Source organism: Monodon monoceros, unplaced genomic scaffold, assembly GCF_005190385.1.
Source record: "Monodon monoceros isolate NGI ecotype Baffin Bay Population unplaced genomic scaffold, NGI_Narwhal_1 Super_Scaffold_16, whole genome shotgun sequence".
NCBI classification, from domain to species: Eukaryota; Metazoa; Chordata; class Mammalia; order Artiodactyla; family Monodontidae; genus Monodon; species Monodon monoceros.
Genome location: NW_021703772.1, coordinates 51,758,950 through 51,783,525, shown reverse-complemented (window position 1 = coordinate 51,783,525; position 24,576 = coordinate 51,758,950). Strand labels below are relative to the sequence as shown.

Sequence of the window (24,576 nt, the reverse complement as noted above, 5' to 3'; positions counted from 1 at the left end):
GTAAAGACCCACACAAGCACAATTTACTTTTTGCTTATTTATCAGAAGACACATATATGAGTTAAACTTCTCTATTTGCATATACTTAACTAAGCCAGCATATGATAAGATAAATGATAGATAAGATATCCAATTATAGACATTGACATATAGACATGTAGAGTTGCCATTTATTCAAGATTCATATTTTTCTCCTTGCAGTTGCTCATCTCACCTTCTTGAAAAGAATTAGCAACTGAATTGAATGCCCTTCACCTGCCTATTTGTCTGTGTGTGCTTTTTGATTCCTACTGCAGGCTCTGTAAGAACAGTATTCTCTGGTAACTTAAAACAATAACATTTGGAGAGTGGAAAACTTTAGTGACAATCTAAGTGAACCCTTTCAGTTTAATAAAATAGCTAGCTCTAGTGGGAAGGAGCTGCATAGCACCGGGAGATCAGCTCAGTGCTTTGTGACCACCTAGAGGGGTGGGATAGGGAGGGTGGGAGGGAGGCTCAAGAGGGAGGGGATGTGGGGATATATGTATGCATATGGCTGATTCACTTCGTTGTACCACAGAAACTGACACAGCATTGTGAAGCAATTATACTCCAATAAAGATGGATTAAAAAAAAGCTGTAAAAATATAAGGGCACTTCCATTATCAGTTTCATGTCTCCTAAATCCCTGTATGGTTTCTAAAACTGGTTTTTAAAAAGCTTACTGACTTTTACGTGAAGCAATGAAAAGAGTAAGAAGTAGCTCTACAATCCACCATATATATATATATATATATATATATATATATATATATATATATAATTGTATTGAATTAGTATTACCATCCTTTGGCCAGTAATAAAAAATATGGGTCTGAGATTTTTTTTTTTCACTTTTATCTACAATTCTGATGAGTTCCTTATGAACAGCATGTGGTTTTAAAACCAAAATAGTTTTTTAAGTTTCTGTAAACAGAGGGAATTTACTTTATCGGGTCAATATACTGTGCAACTGTTATAAACAAAGCTTTTCAGTGTGCTCCAAAAATAGAATATCCAAGCTGTCTGCTGACTTCCAATGCATAGATGTGAGATAGAGCTGAAATTATTTTTGTATTTGTAGTATTATTCATTACGTTTTACTAATCCAAATTATAATTATTTTCCCAAAGTTTCTTTGGGATTTTAAGTAATTCAGGGAACTTTGGTGCATTAAATTATTTCTCTTATTTTGCACTATTGTCCTTACAAAGTGGTGTAGCCTCTTTCCACTGTTTACATTCCTCCTATTTACTGATGATATTTTAGTTTCTGATGTTTTCTTATCTCTTTTATCTAGTCTACAAAGACTAATCTCTGTGTTCCCCCAGTTCGCTCTGATTTTTTTAAAAAAACAAAACAAAACAAAAGAAACATAAGTGTAAGATTAAACTAAATTTATTTCTTTTAGTCCCCCAACAAAACCTTTTGCTATTCTGAAAGCATCACAATTGCATTATATAGCTTTTGCTATATTCACAACATATTTTGTAAGTTGCTTTGAAATTGTTTTCTGGTTTGAGGTCTGCATGTGTTGTCTATCTAAATTAAATTGGCAGATTTATCTATCTATCTAGATTGCCAGCTATTCAAGAATAAGAGCACATCTTTAACTTCTTGTATCCTCAGAGTACTTGGGATATGTGTACATAAACATTTGTTGTGTGATAAAACTTTACCCATGATTAATCAATTTTACACTGTTTATTTACCATATCCTTTTCTAAAGTGCCTAGGAACTAGGTTTTTCAAGATGAGGTCATGCGTATGAAAGGCTTCAGATAAGACGCTGTTGTATAGCCCTTTTACATGGACTCTAACCTCTGATAATAGAAGAGAGTGATGCTGTAAACTGTGTGTCTTGTGAACCTTTGAGATCTTGCATGGACCAGTTGTTAAATCATTCCAGTGCACAAATCCAATCTTCCAGATCAGATTACTTATGAGATAGAATGTTGTCACATAATAACTATGTGCTCTGAGGGGAGAATGGTTTTATACCAGGTCCTTTATACACTGTAACAAGAGAAGCAGTTGTTTCTTCTTCTGAACTGGAGCATGAAATAGACTTAGTTTAAGAAGTTATAAAGTATCAGTAGTTTCAGGAGTTGTAAAAAAGACTGATAAAAAATGAAATTTCTCAAAATTGTCCTTCTATTCCAGAAAAATTGCCCCGAATAATCCAGCCAGAAGAAACTTGTCTGTTGAATTTCTCTGTTAGGCACCATTTTGTATGGTATTTGGTACCTACTGGCTCAAATAGTTATTTCTTGATCTGTTAATTTCCCAAACTAAAGGGAACATTTCCAGAGGGAAGGAAAAATAGGCTATGTTTGGGATGGGTTGAAAGAAAGTTTGAGGCCCAGCATGGAGGGTATTGGGCCCCAGGCAAGAAATTCTAATTTAATTGGGTTGAATTGGGGGAGGAGCCATTAAGGGTCTCTGAAAGGGAAATGATGTATTCATAGTCGTAGAAAAAAGCATCTGCTTATGTATGTCAATGTACTGAAAAGTGACAAGGGGATAAAAGTATCAAGAGGAAAAGAATTCCAAATCTGTCTGCCATGTTATGCATAACATCTCTCAGTTATACATAATAGGTGTTCAATAAATATTTGTTGAATGAGTGAATAAATAAACAGAAGCAAATAGAGACAGAAAATGCCTTTTATTAACTTAAACAACCTTCCACATGAGTCATTGGCACTGAACTCAGGTTTCTATACAGAGTTTATTTCCATTGGTAGTTTATTTCTATACAAATTGCATCATTAACGATGATGATACGAGAAGAAAAGAAGGATGAAGGAGAAAGGGCTACTATTTTTTTCAGTATTGATTATGTTCTAAGTACTGCATTAAAGTGCATTATCCACATTCACTCGTTTTCCCAGCCAAGCAGAGAAAACTTAAGAGATTAAAAACCAAGCTTGAGTAACACTAACAAACCGTGTATGGTTTTGATTGGCAGTTGTGGCCAATGCTGTCGATGCCTCCCGCCCCTTGGGCCACCTGAGTTCCCAGAGCTCCCCCGCCCAGTACAGTTTCCGAAGGTTGGCAGCTTCCCTGCTCAGGTGCCTGTGTCCCTCATCTCCCACTGAGGACTCCTCTGGCATTTGGGCACGTGCTGGCCTGCGAACAGGTGCAACCTGTAAGTGTAGCAAGGTTAGCCCTCCACCAGTAGAGGGTGAGTCCTTGGATAAATGCCCCAGTCTCCAGGTCTTCCAGGGTTGGGGATTCTGAAGTATGTTTTACACAGTTTCTCAGCAAATTTCAGAACTCTTATAACGAGGAGAAGCACTATTTCATGTTTTTTTAAAAAGGAACCTGGTCGTTTATATTTATATTCAGGCATCAGGAAATTTGGACTGATATTACCTATCAGGATAAAAGAGCTTTTTGTTTCATGTTGGGAACCTTACTACTGTGAAAAAAATTATCTCCTATGTCGTAGCTCAGATCCCCCAAGAGCAGACCTTGAGACAAGCACTTGGAAGCAGTTGTTTTACTTGCGGAAAGGGAACACTTTAGAAGGTTGGGTTAGAGGGAGGCAGGAAGAGATCGCAAATATATCCTTTATGCATCACTAATTGTTTTACATGTTACATGCTTTACTTTGGTAATTTAAAAATATCTATTAAAGAAAACATAAAAAAGCTTTTTTAAAAAATCTTGAAAACTACTTGCTAGACATGTCTATGGATGTTCCACTAATATCTCAGACTCATCTCTAGAACCCAGCCAGCATTATCCAAACACATTCTTCTCTCCCTCCCTATTCCAACTTTTCTTTTCTGGTTGCTTTTTCTTTTCTTTTCTTTTTCTCAAGGCATATCATATCTCTCCTTATAAATTATAAGCTGATTAAGAGTAAGACCCATGTTTTATAGTATATCTTTGAATCTGCCAAAGGACACATCCATAATGCATGAACATAGACTTATAAATATCCAGATTTCTTTCAGTTTATGACATTAGTGATGTTAAAAGTCCAAATCATGCAAGGGCCATTCAAAATACTGACTGCACACCTGCTGTTGTTCAGGCAGCATATCAGGTGCTGGAGATAGAGTGGTGAATAACGTAACAACACAACATGTGTTCTGCCCTTGTGCTCTAGAGAGGAAGACAAAATGAAAAGGTAAAGACACCTGTGATTATAAATTAAAGAGCTATGAAGAGAATGAATAGGATGGTCTGTAATATGGTGACCTATTTTAAGTGGACGGGCAGGAAAATCATCTGTGAGAAGAAGATCTTTCAACTGAGACTGAAGAAAGAGAGGAATCATGTGAGGAGTCAGAGGTTGTGCGTTCAGGCAGAGGGAACAATATGGGCAAGGGCACAGAGAGTGAAAAAAACCTTGATGCACTTAAGGAAAGCCAGTGTGAGCTGGCAATGTAGTCAGAGGCCAGATCAAAGAGGCCAGTCCTTGGAGGCCATGTTAAGTGTGGTTTGTACTAGAAGAGCATGGGAAACTATTTAAAGGATTTAAGCAGGGACTTCCCTGGTGGTCCAGTAGTAAAGAATCCACCTTTAATGCAGGGGATGCGGGTTTGATCCCTGGTCAGGGAATTAAGATCCCACATACCGCAGGGCAACTAAGCCTGCGAGCCACAACTACTGAGCTCATGCGCCTCAACTAGAGCTCATGTAAAACTACAGAGGCCATGGGCCCTGGAGCCTGAGCACCACAACTAGAGAGAAGCCCACGCACCACAACGAAGAGCCTGCGTGCTGCAACGAAAGATCCCTCGTGCCGCAACTAAGACGCGACACGGCCAAAATAAATAAATAAATAATAAGTCTTAAAAAAAAAAAAGGATTTAAGCAAGGGAGTGGCCTGCATGATTTGACTTAGAATTCTAAAAATTCACTTTAGCTTCTATGTAGAAAATCGATGATGTGGGGATGGGATGAATAGGGAGATCAGGTCTTGGATTACTGAACAGCTCAGATGAGATTACTGTACTTGAAAGAGGGTAGTAGCAGGGCAGAAGAAGCTCATCAAACCGATAAGCTGGAGATATATTCTGAAGGTCGATCAATAGAACTTAATTACTGATGGATTAGATGTGGGGAATAGAGAGAGGGGACTCAGAATTACTTTCCAAGTTTCTGGTCTGAACAACTGGGCAGATGGAGTGCTGTTTTTGGGAAAGAAAGATCGAGTGGAGGAATAGTTGAGATACGGGTCAGAATTCAGTGTTAGACGTGTTACGGGTGCCATGCCCAGTAGACATCCAAGTAGAGATGTCAGGTAGGCAGTAAAACATATGGGTCTGGAGCTGAGAAGAGAGGTCCAGGCCGGAGACACGAACTGGGGAATCATGGTGGTATTTAGCGGGATTATTTAGTTGGTACTTAAAGATACAGGAAATCGGTTAGAGCTCTTAAGAAGGAGAGAAAGAGAAGGAAAGAGGGCTCAGAATGGAGCCGTAGGCCTTTCCGACACTTAGGGTGGAGGGAAAGAAGCCAGCAAAGGAAACTCGGAGTGGCCAGATAGAAAGGAGGGAAGGGCTCAAAAAGTGTCATGAAAAGAGAGCCTTTCAAGGAGAAATGCTCATTCTTGATAACAGCTGAGAAATTGGGTGAGCCCATATTAGAATCCTCTCTACTGGGGAGGACTTCTTACCAAGGATAGAAATCACTTGTATTTTGTCTTTTATTTGAGACCTTAACGCATCTCCTAGCACACAGTGGGCACTTGAAACATATTAATCAAATGACACATTAATTGAATGACTGAATATTTTGGTTCAGTTGAGAGTGAGCGATAGGCATGAGAAGTTTAAAGAAGTCTTTCTGTTCTCCTGCCTACATGCTCTCCACCCCCCACCTGATTCTCACTCTTGCCTGCAAAAGTAATTGATTGGGGTTATAGCAGTATCTTCAGGCTCTGTAATAGCAATGTTAAATACCCTTTATTTCTCCCAATTTAGGAAACATGGACTGTTCTCTAAGCCTTGGAGGAAGAAAACTCAGGGCTACCATAGTGTATGAGATCATAAAGGGTGGCTGTTTCTGCAAATGTAGTGAAATCATAACCATAGCGACCATCACAGAAATTAGGTCCTGCCCTATGAAGTGCTCTACTGGCCACTCTCCTCTTAGTTATCCTGTGAAAGAATTGTGCTGAGTGGATTTCATTGTATAAGATTCTGGTGAAAGGAGGGAAAGAAAGAGGTAGGGGTTCAGATCAGTGGCTCTGACGCTGCCAGTGCCTGGAGGGTGTGTGAGGGCTTCTGAAACCCGCAGCTGATCCAGACCAGTTCTCCAACAGCCTCCTTTTAGCTCCAGCATAAACACTCCTAGCCTGGCTTAGGAGGTTCACAGCGTGTCCCTGCCTCCCTACTCAGCCTCGTATTGTACGATCCTGTGTGGGAGCCGCTAACTGCTCTAGCCAAGACCACCTCTTCTCCTCTGCCTGGCCCTGCTCGCCCTGTCCCGCATCCCTCCTCTCAAAGTGCTTAGCCTAACAACCCTCCTTGTCCTTCAACTCTAACTGTCCCTAAAGCATCCAGAACTTTCTCTAGTTAGTAAATGTTTGTCTACCACTTGGCTGAAAATTTTCCTGAAAGCTTCTCCTGCCTTGTTCACCGTGGCATCCTGTGGACCTAGCAAAGTGCCTGCGCAATGAGTATGCTGAGTGAGTGAACAAGTATTTTAGTTACGTGTCTGCCTTTACAACTTCAGAGGTGCTATTTCAGTATGGTTTTAATGCACATGCGCACACACACACCATTTGATGAATGCTGTTTCTTTCTCTCTTTTTTTCCATACAGTAATAATTAATAACTGTACCTGCATCTCCTGCAAATACCGGCCTAATTATCTATGGCTGTCTCTGGTTGCTCTAGAAAGAAACCTGAGGCACACGTGGATTAATTAGGACGAGAATCAAACCCAGTTCAGGTGTGTTGTGCTGTGGGTCCCCAGCGCATTTTCAGAGGCTCATTATGATGTCTGACTCTTGACCTCAGCTGGGGCTAAGCCCTGATGGCAGGTGTATCCGGTGGAACTGAGTGGATGCGTGGAAAGGGGGAGCATCAAGAACCGGAGGGAGGAATCCGTTGAAGTGAGGCAAGTCACAGTGCTTCCTTAACCCAGACTCGCCCTTGGACTCAGCAACAACCTAAACTGCCCGCTTGTGCCTTTCAGCTCGAGCCACTGCTCCTCAAGCAAGCAGCCCGGACCTAAGAGGAAGTATGGGGAGGAAGGAAGTGGGCATAGAAGGGTGCAGGGTTCTGAGTCTTGAAGTGATATACCATAACGTCTTTATCGGGCGCCTTCAGGGAGTGCGCTTTGTGTTTAATTTGTGGCTCCCCAGTGGTTGCTTATGCCCCCAAAATCAGGTATATCGCTTAACTATCAACGAAAGATCAGGACAGTTCCCCGGCGCAGTCCCTCCCGGCGCCCAGGTTTGTGGCCGGCCTTTGGGCCACTCCGGGCAGGCCGAGGAGCCTCTGCGTTCATAGTGGGGCGCGCGCGGGTCGGATTGGGGCCACGCCGCTAACATCTAGGCCTCAATCACGGATAAAAGGCGAAGCCCCGGACCCCTTCCGGCTCCACTCTTGCAGTCCCGGGAGCCCAGAGTCATCCCGTGCTCCGGGACTAGGAGGCCCCGGCCTGGACGCGCGTTCTGCGCAGCCAAGGTCCCCTAGCGCCCCCTACAGTCTCACGCGCGGGGAGACGGCATCGGGTCCTGCGCCTCCGCACTGCGCCCGGGACCCCACCCAGCGGCCCGCGCCCCGGGACCACGTGAGCACCGCACCTCCAGACTGCAGAAACGGGGCGTGGGGGCCGGCGAGCGCGCAGCATCCCCGGCCACCTCTGATCGCTCCGCCCGCCGCTGCCTGACTTCCCCTCCCTCCCTCCCTCTCTCCCCCCCCCCCCCCCCCGTTCCTCCCGCCCGCCTGCCGGCGCCGGACAAGCTGAGCCTCTTCTCTTGGGGCGCTCTTCCCCTTGGCCGACCGTCTCATCCCGCGCAACTTTGGGACGGACAGTGGCCGTTTGGTGTTGAATGTTCCCCTCGGAGAACGCATGGCTGCGGAAGCGAGGTGCGGGCCGGGCCCGCGAGGGGCCGCCGTATGGGAGGCGGTGATGCTACTGCTGTGCTTGGGAGTCCCGACCGGGCGCACCTACAACGTGGACACCGAGAGCGCAATGGTTTACAAGGGCCCCGCCGACACCCTGTTCGGCTACTCGGTGGTGCTGCACAGCCACGGGGCGAACCGATGGTGAGTGGGGTCGGAGGCGGCGCCCTCGGTATCTCAGAGCGGCGAGCGAAAGGCGCCTCAGGGATTCCCCGCCCGGTTCAAACTTTCCTCCCTCCGCGGGAGGCAGGAGGGGAACCCTGCGACGGCCAGCTCGCTAGAGAAGTGCTCGGGAAACTAACTTATCTTGGGGTGGCAGCACCCGGGGTGCGTTCTGGCGCCAGGCCCTGGAGTTTGGGGTGGCGGGTTGGGTGCGCGGAGTGGTGGGCGGAGGAGTCCGTGAAGACTCGGAGTTCAGTGGGCAGCACGGCTCACGTCTGCGCGCACGTGCCCATTGCTCACTTTAGGCTCGTAGTCGGGGCGCCCACGGCCAGCTGGCTCGCCAACACTTCAGTGGTCAATCCTGGGGCGATTTACAGATGCAGGATTGGAAAGAACCCAGAGCGGACGTGCGAACAGCTCCAACTGGGTGAGTTGTACCTGGGGCCGGGAGCTAGTGACCCACTCCCCCCAACACACACACACTTGTGAGCCCCACGGTAGCAGAAGTCCTGGAAAAACTCGTGTTGCCTATTACTTCTAGTTTAAAGCGAATGACGTTCACTTAACTCTACGCCATCTTCCCTTCTAAACTTAAAAGTGGTCTCCTTTCTGTCAATATTGTTCTCCCTTTTGCTTATGACAATGATTGCAGTACTCTGACCAAACTATGTGGAGAAAAATTTCTTATAAAACCTTCTCCAAACCTCTCCCCTCCTCCCCCCCCCCCCCCAACCCAGCAAAGTGTAAAACACATCTTAAAGTCTCTCAGCACATTAAGGACAGGATCCAGCTAAGCCAAGACTTGAGAATTTTATTTCTATCTTTGACCTATCAGCCTTGTTAAAGAACAGGCTAAGGGGCAGATCAGGAATAGCAGTTGGAATTGATCCCATACCCTGTCATTTAGCCCAAGGGCTTTCTGAAAAAGAAAATGATACAGTTTTACTTAGATATGAAATGTAAAAAAGGAGAGCACAAGAAAAAATTGGCATCTCCACTGTTAATATAATTAAAATGAAGTTTAACATATAATTATTAATTTTTCTTTCCAAAAACTCCGATGTTAAATGGATACCTCTATTTGAAATCATTTCTTAGTGTCTCTTCTTAGATTTGTGACAGCTTGAAAAATGCGTTCTGATGGGGGAGAGGAGAAAGCTCATGTTTCAAAGCCAAAAACAAATTTGCTTTGCATAGACACATGGGGGAAGAAAGGGGAACTAATATCAATTCAGACCCTATCTTGCTTCAAACATTGTTAGGAACTGCTATATATGTTTCTTGTTTTCCACAAAACACCACTGGGTCATGGTTGGCATTGTTCGTTCTTTACACATGAGGACTCTGTGACTCAGAGAGTTGCAAGGACTTTTTCTAAAGTTATTCAGCTAGTGAATGGAAGATGGGACCTCAAGTCAAAGTCAGGTCTGCCTGGGTCCAATGTCCAAGCCCTTTTCTTTCATGTATGCATCTTGAGTGAAAATAAAATTCAATGACGAGTCCGATATGTTGTCTGCTGAGCTTGTGAGTCATCCGATATGTTGTCTGCTGAGCATGTGAGTCATCTGTGAATGGTGAATAAAAGGTCATATTTGGTACCTTTTTCCTATTTATCTTTGCTATCAATGGACTTTTGGGATAAGTTAGTTACTGAATCTTTACCACTCCCCTCCCCCCATTTTTGGTAGTAATCTTTGCTTTTTCTCAAACTGGGAAGCGGCTTCCCTTCATTGAGAATGAAGTCAAATAGAGTATGCACATAATGGAAGTTTATTTTTGACTCAGCATTCGTAAGAGTCTCGGAGTTGTCTGCAGTGTGTAGAATAGGCCCCAGCCTCTCATTAAGCATCTTCCATCCCCAAAGGCAGACTAGGAAAGCATAACATATTCACAGACCTATCCATTTGGAATAATTCTGCAAAGTATAATTTTCATTGCATGAGAGACTTGTAGGATGAATTAGGGAGCGGAGCAGACAGACTTGATCTGCCAGAGGATCTTGACAAGGTCTCAGGAGGGAATGTTTTATTTTTGTTGTCCTGTCATAGTTTCCTGATTCATGACATTATAACTACTGGTATTTAGCTCCTACTTCCTGTCTGGAAGGGCACTGAATCTATTTCTAGATGTCGGTATTTAACTGGAAATATTCTGTCATAATATTATATAATATTCAAAATTTAAGATGATAATACCTGTCAAAATGGAAGGAAAACGTATATTGATTGGGCACGTGGAGCATAGGGGTTGACTACAGAAATATCCACAGAAAAATGTGCACATGATAGATGTTCAACACACATGAATTAAGTGAAGATGTACTGGATGGATAAATGAATAAAAGCAAAGTGAAAGTTTGTCATCGACATGATTGGTGAATAAGAGAATTAGTTAGAAATGACAAGCCAAAGGGATATTTTTAACTTTCAAATTTTTGATCAATAAAAAGGTTTCTACTGAGATGAAAGGCAAAAAGGAAGACAAGATTTCTAGCCAGTCAACTGGTTGAAACACTAATAGCTGTAGTAATAGCTATGAACATTTGCAAAAGAGCTGACTGAAATTACTTCTCATATAACATTTCAAACGACATATCTTCTCTTCCTTATATGAAGAAGTTGTGTGTTTCAATTCAGCACAGACTCAGAAGTAACTTGAAACTGTAAAATAAGGGATTGAGGATAATGTCTAGAAAGGAAACACTGAAAACAATACATCGGTAACTAAAGACATTTAAAAATTCTCAGGTTTGTGGACTATGTAGTATTCTTTATGAAGAATTTTCAAGGAAAAAATACATACACAGTCGTCTATATAAGACAGCTTCAGTTGTTCTGTCTCAAATATGGGTGACTATAAAATAGGCAAAATGTTTAGCTCAGTACCTGACATACAACTGACATTCAAAAAATATTAGTTTATGTTTTATCTCTATTTTCTACTTAAATCTATATCTGCATGTTATCTGTTATAGGCAGGTTGAGGTTATAAATATGGATAGTTAATAGATGAAACCAAAAGTTAAATGTGTAAATGAAAAGGAAACAGTTGAAACACAATGAAAAATATTTTTCGTAGGCCCAAGCAAAAAATCTTTATTTATTTTTTTAAACATCTTTATTGGAGTATAATTGCTTTACAGTGGTGTGTTAGTTTCTGCTTTATAACAAAGTGAATCAGTTATACATATACATATGTTCCCATATCTCTTCCCTCTTGCGTCTCCCTCCCTCCCACCCTCCCTATCCCACCCCTCTAGGTGGTCACAAAGCACCGAGCTGATCTCCCTGTGCTGTGCGACTGCTTCCCACTAGCTATCTATTTTACGTTTGGTAGTGTATATACGTATATGCCACTTTCTCACTTTGTCACAGCTTACCCTTCCTCCTCCCCATATCCTCAAGTCCATGCTCTAGTAGGTCTGTGTCTTTATTCCCATCTTACCCCTAGGTTCTTCATGACATTTTTTTTTTCTTGGATTCCATATATATGTGTTACCATACGGTATTTGTCTTTCTCTTTCTGACTGACTTCACTCTGTATGACAGACTCTAGGTCCATTCACCTCACTACAAATAACTCATTTTCGTTTCCTTTTATGGCTGAGTAATATTCCATTGTATATATGTGCCACATCTTCTTTATCCATTCATCCGATGATGGACTCTAAGGATGCTTGCATCTCCTGGCTATTGTAAATAGAGCTGCAATGAACATTTTGGTACATGTCTCTTTTTGAATTATGGTTTTCTCAGGGTATATGCCCAGTAGTGGGATTGCTGGGTCATATGGTAGTTCTATTTGTAGTTTTTTAAAGAACCTCCATACTGTTCTCCATAGTGGCTGTACCAATTCACATTCCCACCAGCAGTGCAAGAGTGTTCCCTTTTCTCCACACCGTCTCCAGCATTTATTGTTTCTAGATTTTTTGATGATGGCCATTCTGACCGGTGTGAGATGATATCTCATTGTAGTTTTGATTTGCATTTCTCTAATGATTAATGATGTTGAGCATTCTTTCATGTGTTTGTTGGCAATCTGTATATCTTCTTTGGAGAAATGTCTATTTAGGTCTTCTGCCCATTTTTGGATTGGGTTGTTTGTTTTTTTGTTATTGAGCTGCATGAGCTGCTTGTAAATTTCGGACATTAATCCTTTCTCAGTTGCTTCATTTGCAAATATTTTCTCCCATTCTGAGGGTTGTCTTTTGGTCTTTTTTATGGTTTCCTTTGCTGTGCAAAAGCTTTTAAGTTTCATTAGGTCCCATTTGTTTATTTTTATTTCCGTTTCTCTAGGAGGTGGGTCAAAAAGGATCTTGCTGTGATTTATGTCATAGAATGTTCTGCCTATGTTTTCCTCTAGGAGTTTGATGGTGTCTGGCCTTACATTTAGGTCTTTAATCCATTTTGAGTTTATTTTTGTCTATGGTGTTAGGGAGTGTTCTAATCTCATACTTTTACATGTAGCTGTCCAGTTTTCCCAGCACCACTTATTGAAGACGCTGTCCTTTCTCCACTGTACATTCCTGCCTCCTTTATCAAAGATAAGGTGATCATATGTGCGTGGGTTTATCTCTGGGCTTCCTATTCTGTTCCATTGATCTATATTTCTGTTTTTGTGCCAGTACCATACTGTCTTGATTACTGTAGCTTTGTAGTATAATCTGAAGTCAGGGAGCCTGATTCCTCCAGCTCCATTTTTCTTTCTCAAGATTGCTTTGGCTATTCGGGGTCTTTTGTGTTTCCATACAAATTGTGAAATTTTTTGCTCTACTTCTGTGAAAAATGCCAGTGGTAGTTTGATAGGGATTGCATTGAATCTGTAGATTGCTTTGGGTAGTAGAGTCATTTGCACAATGTTGATTCTTCCAATCCAAGAACACGGTATATCTCTCCATCTGTTTGTATCATCTTTAATTTCTTTCATCAGTGTCTTATAATTTTCTGCATACAGGTCTTTTGTCTCCTTAGGTAGGTTTATTCCTAGATATTTTATTCTTTTTGTTGCAGTGGTAAATTGGAGTGTTTTCTTAATTTCACTTTCAGATTTTTCATCATTAGTGTATAAGAATGCCAGAGATTTCTGTGCATTAATTTTGTATCCTGCTACTTTACCAAATTCATTGATTAGCTCTAGTAGTTTTCTGGTAGCATCTTTAGGATTCTCTATGTATAGTATCACGTCATCTGCAAACAGTGACAGCTTTACTTCTTCTTTTCCGATTTGGATTCCTTTTATTTCCTTTTCTTCTCTGATTGCTGTGGCTAAAACTTCCAAAACTATGTTGAGTAAGAGTGGTGAGAGTGGGCAACCTTGTCTTGTTCCTGATCTTAGTGGAAATGCTTTCAGTTTTTCACCATTGAGGACGATGTTTGCTGTGGGTTTGTCATATATGGCCTTTATTATGTTGAGGAAAGTTCCCTCTATGCCTACTTTCTGCAGAGTTTTTATCATAAATGGGTGTTGAATTTTGTCGAAAGCTTTCTCTGCATCTATTGAGATGATCATATGGTTTTTCTCCTTCAATTTGTTAATATGGTGTATCACATTGATTGATTTGCGTATATTGAAGAATCCTTGCATTCCTGGAATAAACCCCACTTGATCATGGTGTATGATCCTTTTAATGTGCTGTTGGATTGTTTGCTAGTATTTTGTTGAGGATTTTTGCATCTATGTTCATCAGTGATATTGGCCTGTAGTTTTCTTTCTTTGTGACATCTTTGTCTGGTTTTAGTATCAGGGTGATGGTGGCCTCGTAGAATGAGTTTGAGAGTGTGCCTCCCTCTGCTGTATTTTGGAAGAGTTTGAGAAGGATAGGTGTTAGCTCTTCTCTAAATGTTTGATAGAATTCGCCTGTGAAGCCATCTGGTCCTGGGCTTTTGTTTGTTGGAAGATTTTTAATCACAGTTTCAATTTCAGTGCTTGTGATTGGTCTGTTTATATTTTCTGTTTCTTCCTGATTCAGTCTTGGCAGGTTGTGCATTTCTAAGAATTTGTCCATTTCTTCCAGGTTGTCCATTTTATTGGCATAGAGTTGCTTGTGGTAATCTCTCATGATCTTTTGTATTTCTGCAGTGTCAGTTGTTACTTCTCCTTTTTCATTTCTAATTCTATTGATTTGTGTCTTCTCCCTTTTTTTCTTGATGAGTCTGGCTAATGGTTTATCAATTTTTTCTTCTCAAGGAACCAGCTTTTAGTTTTATTGATCTTTGCTATCGTTTCCTTCATTTCTTTTTCATTTATTTCTGATCTGATCTTTATGATTTCTTTCCTTCTGCTAACTTTGGGTTTTTTTTGTTCTTCTTTCTCTAATTGCTTTAAGTGCAAGGTTAGGTTGTTTATTTGAGATGTTTCTTGTTTCTTAAGGTAGGATTTTATTGCTATAAACTTCCCTCTTAGAACTGCTTTTGCTGTATCCCATAGGATTTGAGTCATTGTGTTTTCATTGTCATTTGTTTCTAGGTATTTTTTTGACTTCCTCTTTGATTTCTTCAGTGATCACTTCGTTATTAAGTAGTATATTGTTTAGCCTCCATGTGTTTGTATTTTTTACAGATCTTTTCCTGTAATTGACATCTAATCTCATAGCATTGTGGTTGGAAAAGATACTTGATACAATTTCAATTTTCTTAAATTTACCAAGGCTTGATTTGTGACCCAAGATATGATCTATCCTGGAGAATGTTCCATGAGCACTTGAGAAAAATGTGTATTCTGTTGTTTTTGGATGGAATGTCCTATAAATATCAATTAAGTCCATCTTGTTTAATGTATCATTTGAAACTTGTGTTTCCTTATTTATTTTCATTTTGGATGATCTGTCCATTGGTGAAAGTGGGGTGTTTAAGTCCCCTACTATGAATGTGTTACTGTCGATTTCCCCTTTTATGGCTGTTAGTATTTGCCTTATGTATTGAGGTGCTCCTGTGTTGGGTGCATAAATATTTACAACTGTTATATCTTCTTCTTGGATCGATCCCTTGATGATTATGTAGTTTCCTTCTTTGTCTCTTGTAATAGTCTTTATTTTAAAGTCTATTTTGTCTGATATGAGAATTGCTTCTCCAGCTTGCTTTTGGTTTCCGTTTGCATGGAGTATCTGCATGGAGTATCTTTTTCTATCCTCTCACTTTCAGTCTGTATGTGTCTCTAGGTCTAAAGTGGGTCTCTTGTAGACAGCATATATATGGGTCTTGTTTTTGTATCCATTCAGCCAGTCTGTGTCTTTTGCTGGGAGCATTTAATCCATTTACATTTAAGGTAATTATCAATATGTATGTTCCTATTCCCATTTTCTTAATTGTTTTGGGTTTGTTATTGTAGGTCTTTACCTTCTCTTGTGTTTCTTGCCTAGAGAAGATCCTTTAGCATTTGTTGTAAAGCTGGCTTGGTGGTGCTGAACTCTCTCAGCTTTTGCTTGTCTGTAAAGGTTTTAATTTCTCCCTCAAATCTGAATGAGATCCTCGCTGTGTAGAGTAATCTTCGTTGTAGGTTTTTCTCCTTCATCACTTTAAAGATGTCCTGCCAGTCCCTTCTGGCTTGCAGAGTTTCTGCTGAAAGATCAGGTGTTAACCTTACGGGGATTCCCTTGTGTGTTATTTGTTGTTTTTCCCTTGCTGCTTTTAATATGTTTTCTTTGTATTTAATTTTTGACAGTTTGATTAATATGTGTCTTGGTGTGTTTCTTTTTGGATTTATCCTGTATGGGACTCTCTGTGCTTCCTGGAGTTGATTAACTATTTCCTTTCCCATATTAGGGAAGTTTTCAACTATAATCTCTTCAGATATTTTCTCAGTCCCTTTCTTTTTCTCTTCTTCTTCTGGGACCCCTATAATTCGAATGTTGGTGCATTTAATGTTGTCCCAGAGGTCTCTGAGACTGTCCTCAGTTCTTTTCGTTCTTTTTTCTGTATTCTGCTCTGGAGTAGTTATTTCCACTATTTTATCTTCCACGTCACTTATCCGTTCTTCTGCCTCAGTTATTCTGCTATTGATCCCATCTAGAGTATTTTTAATTTCATTTATTGTGTTGTTCATCGTTGTTTGTTTCTTCTTTAGTTCTTCTAGGTCCTTGTTAAATGTTTCTTGCATTTTGTCCATTCTGTTTCCAAGATTTTGGATCATCTTTACTATCATTATTCTGAATTCTTTTTCAGGTAGACTGCCTATTTCCTCTTCATTTTTTAGGTCTGGAGGGTTTTTATCTTGCTCCTTCATCTGCTGTTTTTCTGTCTTCTCATTTTGCTTATCTTACTATGTTTGGGGTCTCCTTTTTGCAGACTGCAGGTTCGTAGTTCCTGTTGTTTTTGGTGTCTGTCCCCAGTGGCTAAGGTTGGTTCAGTGGGTTGTGTAGGCTTCCTGCTGGAGGGGACTAGTGCCTGTGTTCTGGTGGATGAGGCTGGATCTTGTCTCTCTGGTGGGCAGGTCCACGTCTCGTGGTGTGTTTTGGGGTGTCTGTGGACTTATTATGATTTTAGGCAGCCTCTCTGCTAATGGGTGGGCTTGTGTTCCTGTCTTGCTAGTTGTTTGGCATAGGGTGTCCAGCACTGTAGCTTGCTGGTCGTTGAGTGAAGCTGGGTGTTGGTGTTGAGATGGAGATCTCAGGGAGATTTTCCCCGTTTGATATTACGTGGAGCTGGGAGGTTTCTTGTGGACCAGTGTCCTGAAGTTGGCTCTCCCACGTCAGAGGCACAGCACTGACTCCTGGCTGCAGCACCAAGAGCCTTTCATCCGCACAGCTGCTAGTGTTGGAGGGTATTCTGCAGAAGCGGGGGGTGGCTGTGTCTCACCTTCTGAAGAAGGGGTCTCTGTTCTGCTTCGTGTGAAATCTGGCAGTGTTTCCGTGACCAATTTTGTCTCAATTTGGAAAACAATTCTAGAGGTTAGAAGTCCAAAATCAAGGTTTCAGCAGAGTTGGTTTCTTCTGAGGTCTCCCTCCTTGACTTGTAGATAAATGGCTGTCTTTTCCCTGTGTCTTCACATAGACTTCCATCTGTTTCCAAAAAATCTTATAATAACTAAAGATTCAGCTGTGACTGCCATGTCATAAAATGTTTTCTTTCATTCATGGCCTAATTTGCTATCAAAGAGATGAAGTTGAAAGAGCTCTTAAAATGGTGCCAATCTCCTATACAATTCAAAGTGCTATCTACATGGACTAGTCTTTAAGTCTCAGAATTTCAGATCAAAGTTTGATTCAGATAGACTCCTTCCCTCAGAAGAGGAATCAATACCCTTCCCCCCTACCTCCTAACCCCTCTTCCCTGCAGTGGCTAATGTTGTCCCATACTATGGTATATTCACTGCAGTCATAATCAGAAGTGAGCAGCAAATGCCTGTTTATCTAGAATGTTCAGGGTATGAGATGTTGAGAATCAGAGACCCCTTTTAGTGAAGTGAATTGACTGTAGAAGAGGTGCATTTCTCCCTGTGTGCAAACAGGCTTCTTCCACCTTCCTGCCCGCCTAAGAAGGGTCTCTCCCCTCACTTCCTTGGTACTGCTCTCTGTGAACCAGAGGAAGGTAGTCTCCCCATCAGGAGGGTCTGAATCCAAACTTGTTCATGAAGACTCCGTGTCTGAGGAGGCCATAGTGATTTCCACAGGTTCAGTTGCTTTTCCACTCAGGTGCTTTGCATCCTTCCGAAGTTTTTTAAAAGGAAACTTTGATCACAGGTGGTTGCTAAATTAAGGCATCACAAATAATGACTTCATTAATGTATTTATCCATGGATTTCCAGTATTTGAACAAATAGAACATAATAAAATACATAAATGGCTACAAAATTATACTAAAAAGATTACCCTTATTTGGTCATTCAAAAGGCATACTAGATCTTTCATTATTTTGAAGTTGCCACTAGTGGCATTGAAGTTGCCACTAGTAGCAAATGCCACTAGTAGCATTTGAAGTTGCCACTAGTAGCATTATATAAAACACGTGTGTTTGGGCATGCACACGTGCGCGCGCACACACACACACATCTGGGTAATAGAGGCTAAAATTATACAATTACACTGTACAGTGCAGTAGCCACTAACCACATGTGGCTATTGAGCACATGAAATGTGGCTAGTTTGTAGTGAGAAGTACTATAGGGCAAATTACGTTCTGGATTTTGAAGACTTAGTACCAAAAAACAAAAATACATACACACACACATACGTATACATAAAATCTCCTAATTTTTTAGATACGGATCACACATTGAAATAAATATTTTGAAACTAATATTGATTACATTTTTAAATGAAAACATTTTAGATGTATTAGGTTAAAGAAAATATATTATTAACATCAATTTTACCTATTCCTTTTTAAAGTGACTACTGTAAAATTATTTCATACGTGTCTTGTATTAGGTTTCTGTCGGACAGCGCTGTTCTAGAGAAACATAACTTCCCTATGTAAAATAACACTAACTTTTTAGCAGGTGCTTTCCCAGCGTCTATGCATAAAATGATTGGAATTTTCGCTTTTCTAGACCAATGTTGTATAGTTACCAGACCTTTAAGCTCTCTCCTTGTACCTCTTTTTCTTACTAGAAGGAACAGTGGTTTATTAAGTTAGTCATCATTATTCGCCTTCAGATATCTTCCTGGAAATTATATTGCCTTAGCCAGCCTTCTGGTTTATATTACATAACCTCCTTGGAAGAGGTTAAGTTAATTAGCGTTTGTGTCATTAAACTAATGATTACCTCACTCACTTCTGCCTGATTTGTAGGAATTATTAGCTTAACAATAAAAGGCAAACCTCTCACCGTTGAAACTTCAAATATGTCCTTGATAACTTTCCTTTTCTTTCTCATTTGTGATACTCTTTAAATTGTAGCTTATGAAGATGCTGTTGATACAGACTGGTCATTTTGAAAAATCATCCCTGAACAGAGGTTGTTATGCTAATTATGCACAAAATGAACACAGAGAGCTTCATGAATAAACCATCATATTACAAGAATTGTTTCCTTATTTCCAGCAATTTCCCAAACTCCATCTCTAAAAGAATGGTTTCCACCTAATTTAAGAGATGAGATTTTCTAAAATGTATTTTATTTTTTGCCGAAAGTTTACTTGACCACTGGGTGATATTTCTAATGACTAAAAAATCTCTCCCTTTGGCAGTAGTTCTTGGGCCAGATATGGTAATCCATTGTGCTTGTAGGTCATTTATTGAGGGATGTCAAAGGGCGAGAACCTGGGCATACAAAAGAAACATGGCCCTTGCCCCAAGGGGTTTACAGTCTATAGGTTAGGTTATTATAAGAAAGTATGGTGAGAAGATCTAATCTGTTTAGGAGATTGAGGTGATGTCTTCCTAAGGAATTGATGTTCTAGTGGAAAACTGAAAACAACAACAACGACAAAAAATCAAGAGTTAGCCAGAGGAAGAGGTTATGGGAAAGGGTGCCAGACAGAGCAAAAGTGTATATGAAGACCCTGAGGTCTTTGAGAGGGCAGCATCTTTGGACTGAAAGAAAAATGCATAGAGTTGAACTGTGGAGTGTGAAGTGGTGATAGGTTGGAGAAGTAAGCAGGGATTATTTGTGTTACAACTTGGTAAGCTCTCTGGAAACTGAAGAAGCCCTGGCTGTCAGCATGCTCATGTGTGGTTTCACACTCTTCCTCGGTGTGTGCACAATGCAGTGGAGGCTGGTGCTGGGTGTTGGGCTGGGGTAGCAGATGCTCAGTTGGAGGTGTTGGCTTCAGATGGGCGTTGTGGTGCTGAGCAACAGAAGGCACACCCTGACGCAGGCCCACAAAAACTTACAGGGGCCCCGGCTGTCCTTGTGCTCCCTCATGGCTGCACACTTTCCCCTGGGCGTGTGCACTGCATTGAAGCTTGGTGGTGGGCAGAGGGCTGGTGGCATGCAGATGCATAGCTGTAGGGCTGAACCCTGAGCCCGGGCTCAATGGTGGGGTCAGCCACAAGGGTCTAGGCTGGTGTCTTGCACTTGGGCTTTGGTGGGTACAGGGAGGGGCTCAAGTGGCTGGCTTCTTATACTAGGGTAGGCACAGAGGCCTGGGATGACCGGTGGTGTGGTTTCTGGGCTTTTCAGTGAGAAAAAAAGGGAGTGGGGAGGAACCCAGGCATCAGTTAACACTAATACCTGTGTATTAAATGTATTAAAATTAAATGTATTAAAAATACATTCTTTTTTTGGCTGGCAAGGTCTGTAGGGGGTCCACAGTGGCTCTACTGGCCTTTGGCTTAGTGCTGAAACCTGCTATTTTCCTGCAGAGCAGGTCTCCGTGAACTGGACTTTGTAATTATTAAACGGGAGAGATGAAAAAGAAGGTTTCAAAATGTTACCCAAGGTTCTGACTTGGGCTGTTGGATAGATGATGGTGCTATGTCCTGTGAGATGTAAAAGTAAATATCTGGAAATCAGTTGGATGTATGGGTCTGGAGGGCAGGAGTGGTCTATAGGGCAGTTCAGAGTTGAAGGTAATTGGCATAGAGATGGTAATCAAAACCATGGAGATTAATGAGTTTAACCTGGGAACTCTCTAGGCTGAATAGATCATCAGGCCCAGAAGAGATCCCAGAGGCTTCCTACAACTTGAGAGGCGGCTAGAACAGTGTTGCTCAACTCTGGCCGCAACCTAGGTTCTCCTGCAGAGCTTTAAGAATACCAGTGCTGGTGGCCTCCTCCTAAACTAATAAAATCTCTGGGGGTGGGTCTGGGGTAGGATGTTGTGATTTATAATAAGAATATATTGATATATTTGGTCTTCACCCTCATTTCTGGCACAGAGATCCTAAAACCCTTGGAGTTTTCTAGAGTGATAAATATATCTTTTGTTACGTCAGTGAGATGACTTTAGGACCTCAGGATGTGGCTGGTTGCCAGTGGAACCAACCATATGATTAGATAGTTGGAACTTTCATTTCTATCCCCCTGACCTCCAGCAAGAGAAGAGGGGCTGGAGGTTGAACCAGTTGCCAATGGTCACTGGTTTAATCAATCATGCCTATGTAATGAAACCTCCATAAAACCCCAAAAGGACAGGGTCGGTGAACACATGGAGATTTAGGACTAGTGGTGCATTCAGAGAGGACCTGGAAGCGCTCCCTGCAAGTTCCTCATGCCTTGCCCTATGTGTCTCTTCCATCCGGCTGTTCCTGAGTTACTTCCTTTTATAATAAACTGGTAATCTAGTAAGTAAAATGCTTCTTTGAGTTCTGTGAGCCACTCTAGCAAATTATTCAAACCAAAGGAAACTTCAATAGCTGGTGGACTTGAGATTGGTATCTGAAGTTTGTGCGTGTGGGGGGAGCAGGGGTATGGGAGGAAAGCAGTCTTTTTAAATTTTTCATCTATTTTAATCAGCTATTAAACAGATATACCCGGTGTATTTTTACCTTTCAGGTTTCTTTTAAAAGTTCTATTACCCATTAAGGAAGTTTTGTGTTAATTTATTAAAGTTGCCTAAATTTCCTAATACTATAGAAGATAGTCACAAATTACTAAATGATAGTAAGCTATTTTTTGGTGTTGCTCGGTAATGCACTGTATTTATTTTTCTCTTTGTACCTTTTGACTCCCTTCACCCATTTTTCCCTCCCCACCCCCGCCTCTAGCAACTACATATCTGTTCTCTCTCTATGAGCTTGTTTTTTTCTTCTTTTTTTTTTAGATTCCACATATAAGAGAGATCATACAGTATTTGTCTTTCTCTATCTGACTTATTTCACTTAGCATAATGTCATCGGGGTTCAGTCATGTTGCAAATGACGAGATTACATTCTTTTTTTGGCTGAATAATATCCCATTGCATATATGTACCACAATTTCTTCATCTACTCATCCTTCAGTGGACATTTAGGTTGTTTCCCATCTTGGCTATTATAAATAATACTGCAATAAATATGGCGGGTACATAACATTTTTTTGAGTTAGTATTTTCATTTTCTTCTGATAAATACTCAGAAGTGGAATTGTTGGATCATATGGTAGTTCTATCTTTTATTTTTTGAGGAACCGCCATACTGTTTCCATAGTGACTGTACCAATTTACATTCCCACCAACAATGCACATCCTTTTTCTCCACATCCTCACTAACATTTGTTATCTCTTGTCTTTTTGATAATAGCCATTCTGATAGGTGTGAGGTAATAGCTCATTGTGGTTTTGATTTGCATTCCCCTGATGTCGAGCATGTTTTTATGTACCTCTGGTCCATCTGTATGTCTTCTTTGGAAAAATGTCTATTCAGGTCTTCCACTCAGATTGTTTGCTTGTTTTGCTATTGAGTTATATGAATTCTTAATATATTTTGGATATTAGCCCCTTATCAGATATATAATTTGCAAACATTTTTTCTCATTCAGTATGTTGCCTTTTCTGTACAGAAGTTTTTTAGTATAATGTAGTCCCACTTATTTATTTTTGCTTTTGTTGCTTTTGCTTTTGGTGTCAGATTTTAAAAATCATCACTAAGACCTATGTCAAGGAGCATGTAGGACTGAACCCTTAACCTGTGGGATCTGACATTATCTACAGGTTAGATAGTGTTACAATGGAGTTGAATTGCAGGATACCCACCTGGTATCAGAGAATTGCTTGTTGATGGTGTGGAAAAACTTGACACACACACACGTTGGAATTGGGTGCAGAACCCTTAGTAGTGCATCAGGAGTTTCCAAAGGTCCCCAGATGATTCCAATATTCATCCATGGTTAAAAACCATTGGAGAAGAAAAAAAGAGCCTGAAAAATAGATTGAGAAGGAAAAGCCAAAGAGGTAGCTAGGAAATCAGGTCAATGTGGCACTATGGAAGTAGAGGAATGAGAGATTCTATAAAGAGGTGAGTGGTTGGCAGTCTCAAAAGTTGCCAAGAGGTCAAGCTAGGTAAGAACTTAGGAGGTTTCGTTGGATTTAGAGAGAATTGGTTCATTAGTAACCTTGGTAAGACCAGTTTTAGTGGTGATACCAGACTTCAGAGGGTTGAGAAGTGAGGAGTGCGAAAATATTGGTGGCAGATGTCAACTCTTTTAACTGCGTTCTTCCTTTATTTATTAAATAAAATTTATCAATTACTTATGCTGGTACTGGGAATAGAAAGGTGGCTAAGATGGCTAAAGCCCTGAAAGAACTCAGTGACAGGAGAAACAGGGAAACAGATAATTACTTACAAGGAAATGTAACATGCATAATGATAGAGACACACAATGGGGAGAAGAAAGTGTTTGGATGATGAGAGAAGTTTTCCTGGAAGAGTAATTGAGCCAGTTCTGACCAGTTTTGATGAGCATGTAGTAAAATCTCAGTGAATGTGAAATGGATGGGTGCATTTCTCAGATTTGGGTGGCATCCTCTGGGGTTTGCTGTATATTTCAATATTGTTCCAAGAGGTGTAGGCCAGCCTTGGGTTCCAGACTCTGCCTACTCATACCAGGCAATCTAAAGAATACACACTCCTGAGATGGGAAGCTTGGAACTGACTGTCTTTAAAACAAGGGGATTTTAATTTTAGGAAGAGCTGGAGATATCAAATTAAATATGGAAGTGGACTTGCAAGTGACAGAACTGGGCTCAGTAATGCAGTGTGTTGGTTCTGATGCTCTCAGTTTATCCCCAAGAATCTTTTTTTAATGATTTGAAATCTTTTTCATATAATTTATATGAAATACTGTAATTCTCAATGAATATGTTCGGAAGTAGTAAGAGTATAGATTTAGTTATCAAATCTCTTTTGCAGGAAATATTTTGTGAAGTGGATTAGACATGTCCTTTTAAAATGATACCCTTTGTAGAAGTCTCTTGTCAATATCTACCCTCTGTGAAATCTTTCTAGGTCTACCTCACCCCAGTGCTATTCTGTTTTCTTGTGACCATTTTCTAGTATTTATTAGAATATCATTATTTTGTCTGCAAATCATTGTCTCTGCAACATCTTATCCCACAGTTTAAACTTTGAATGAAAAGATGTCCTCTGTTATCGGTAACCCCTCATCTCAGTCTGATCCTACATTGATTGGTACAGAATGATGCCATGGACTCTCTGACTGATTTTTACTTTTCTCACTTTTTTTTGCGGTACGCGGGCCTCTCACTGTTGTGGCCTCTCCCGTTGCGGAGCACAGGCTCCGGATGCGCAGGCTCAGCGGCCATGGGCCCAGCCACTCTGCGGCATGTGGGATCTTCCCGGACCAGGGCACAAACCCGTGTCCCCTGCATCGGCAGGCAGACTCTCAACCACTGCGCCACCAGGGAAGCCCTCACATATTTTTAAACCTTGTTATTAGCCTGACCTCCTCCTCCATCCTACCCTGTGAATTCCAAAACCAGGCT

The 24,576-nt window shown here is 41.0% G+C and overlaps 1 protein-coding gene across 5 annotated transcripts in view; it reads left to right on the top strand.

Annotated features, from left to right (window-relative positions):
• The first annotated feature begins 7,792 nt into the window (after window positions 1-7,792).
• The window catches only part of ITGA4 (integrin subunit alpha 4), an 88,487-nt gene continuing 71,703 nt past the window's right edge, over window positions 7,793-24,576 (top strand). For 2 of the 5 annotated variants that reach the window (XR_003793811.1, XM_029224446.1), the window contains exons 1-2: window positions 7,793-8,258; window positions 8,582-8,703. Coding sequence is in view for 1 of the 5 variants with exons in the window: in XM_029224446.1 (XP_029080279.1) it covers window positions 8,062-8,258; window positions 8,582-8,703 (319 nt within the window). In the remaining 4 variants the exon portion in view is untranslated. The remainder of the gene's footprint in view (window positions 8,259-8,581; window positions 8,704-24,576) is intronic. The other 3 variants (XR_003793813.1, XR_003793812.1, XM_029224447.1) reach the window with 2 other exon arrangements.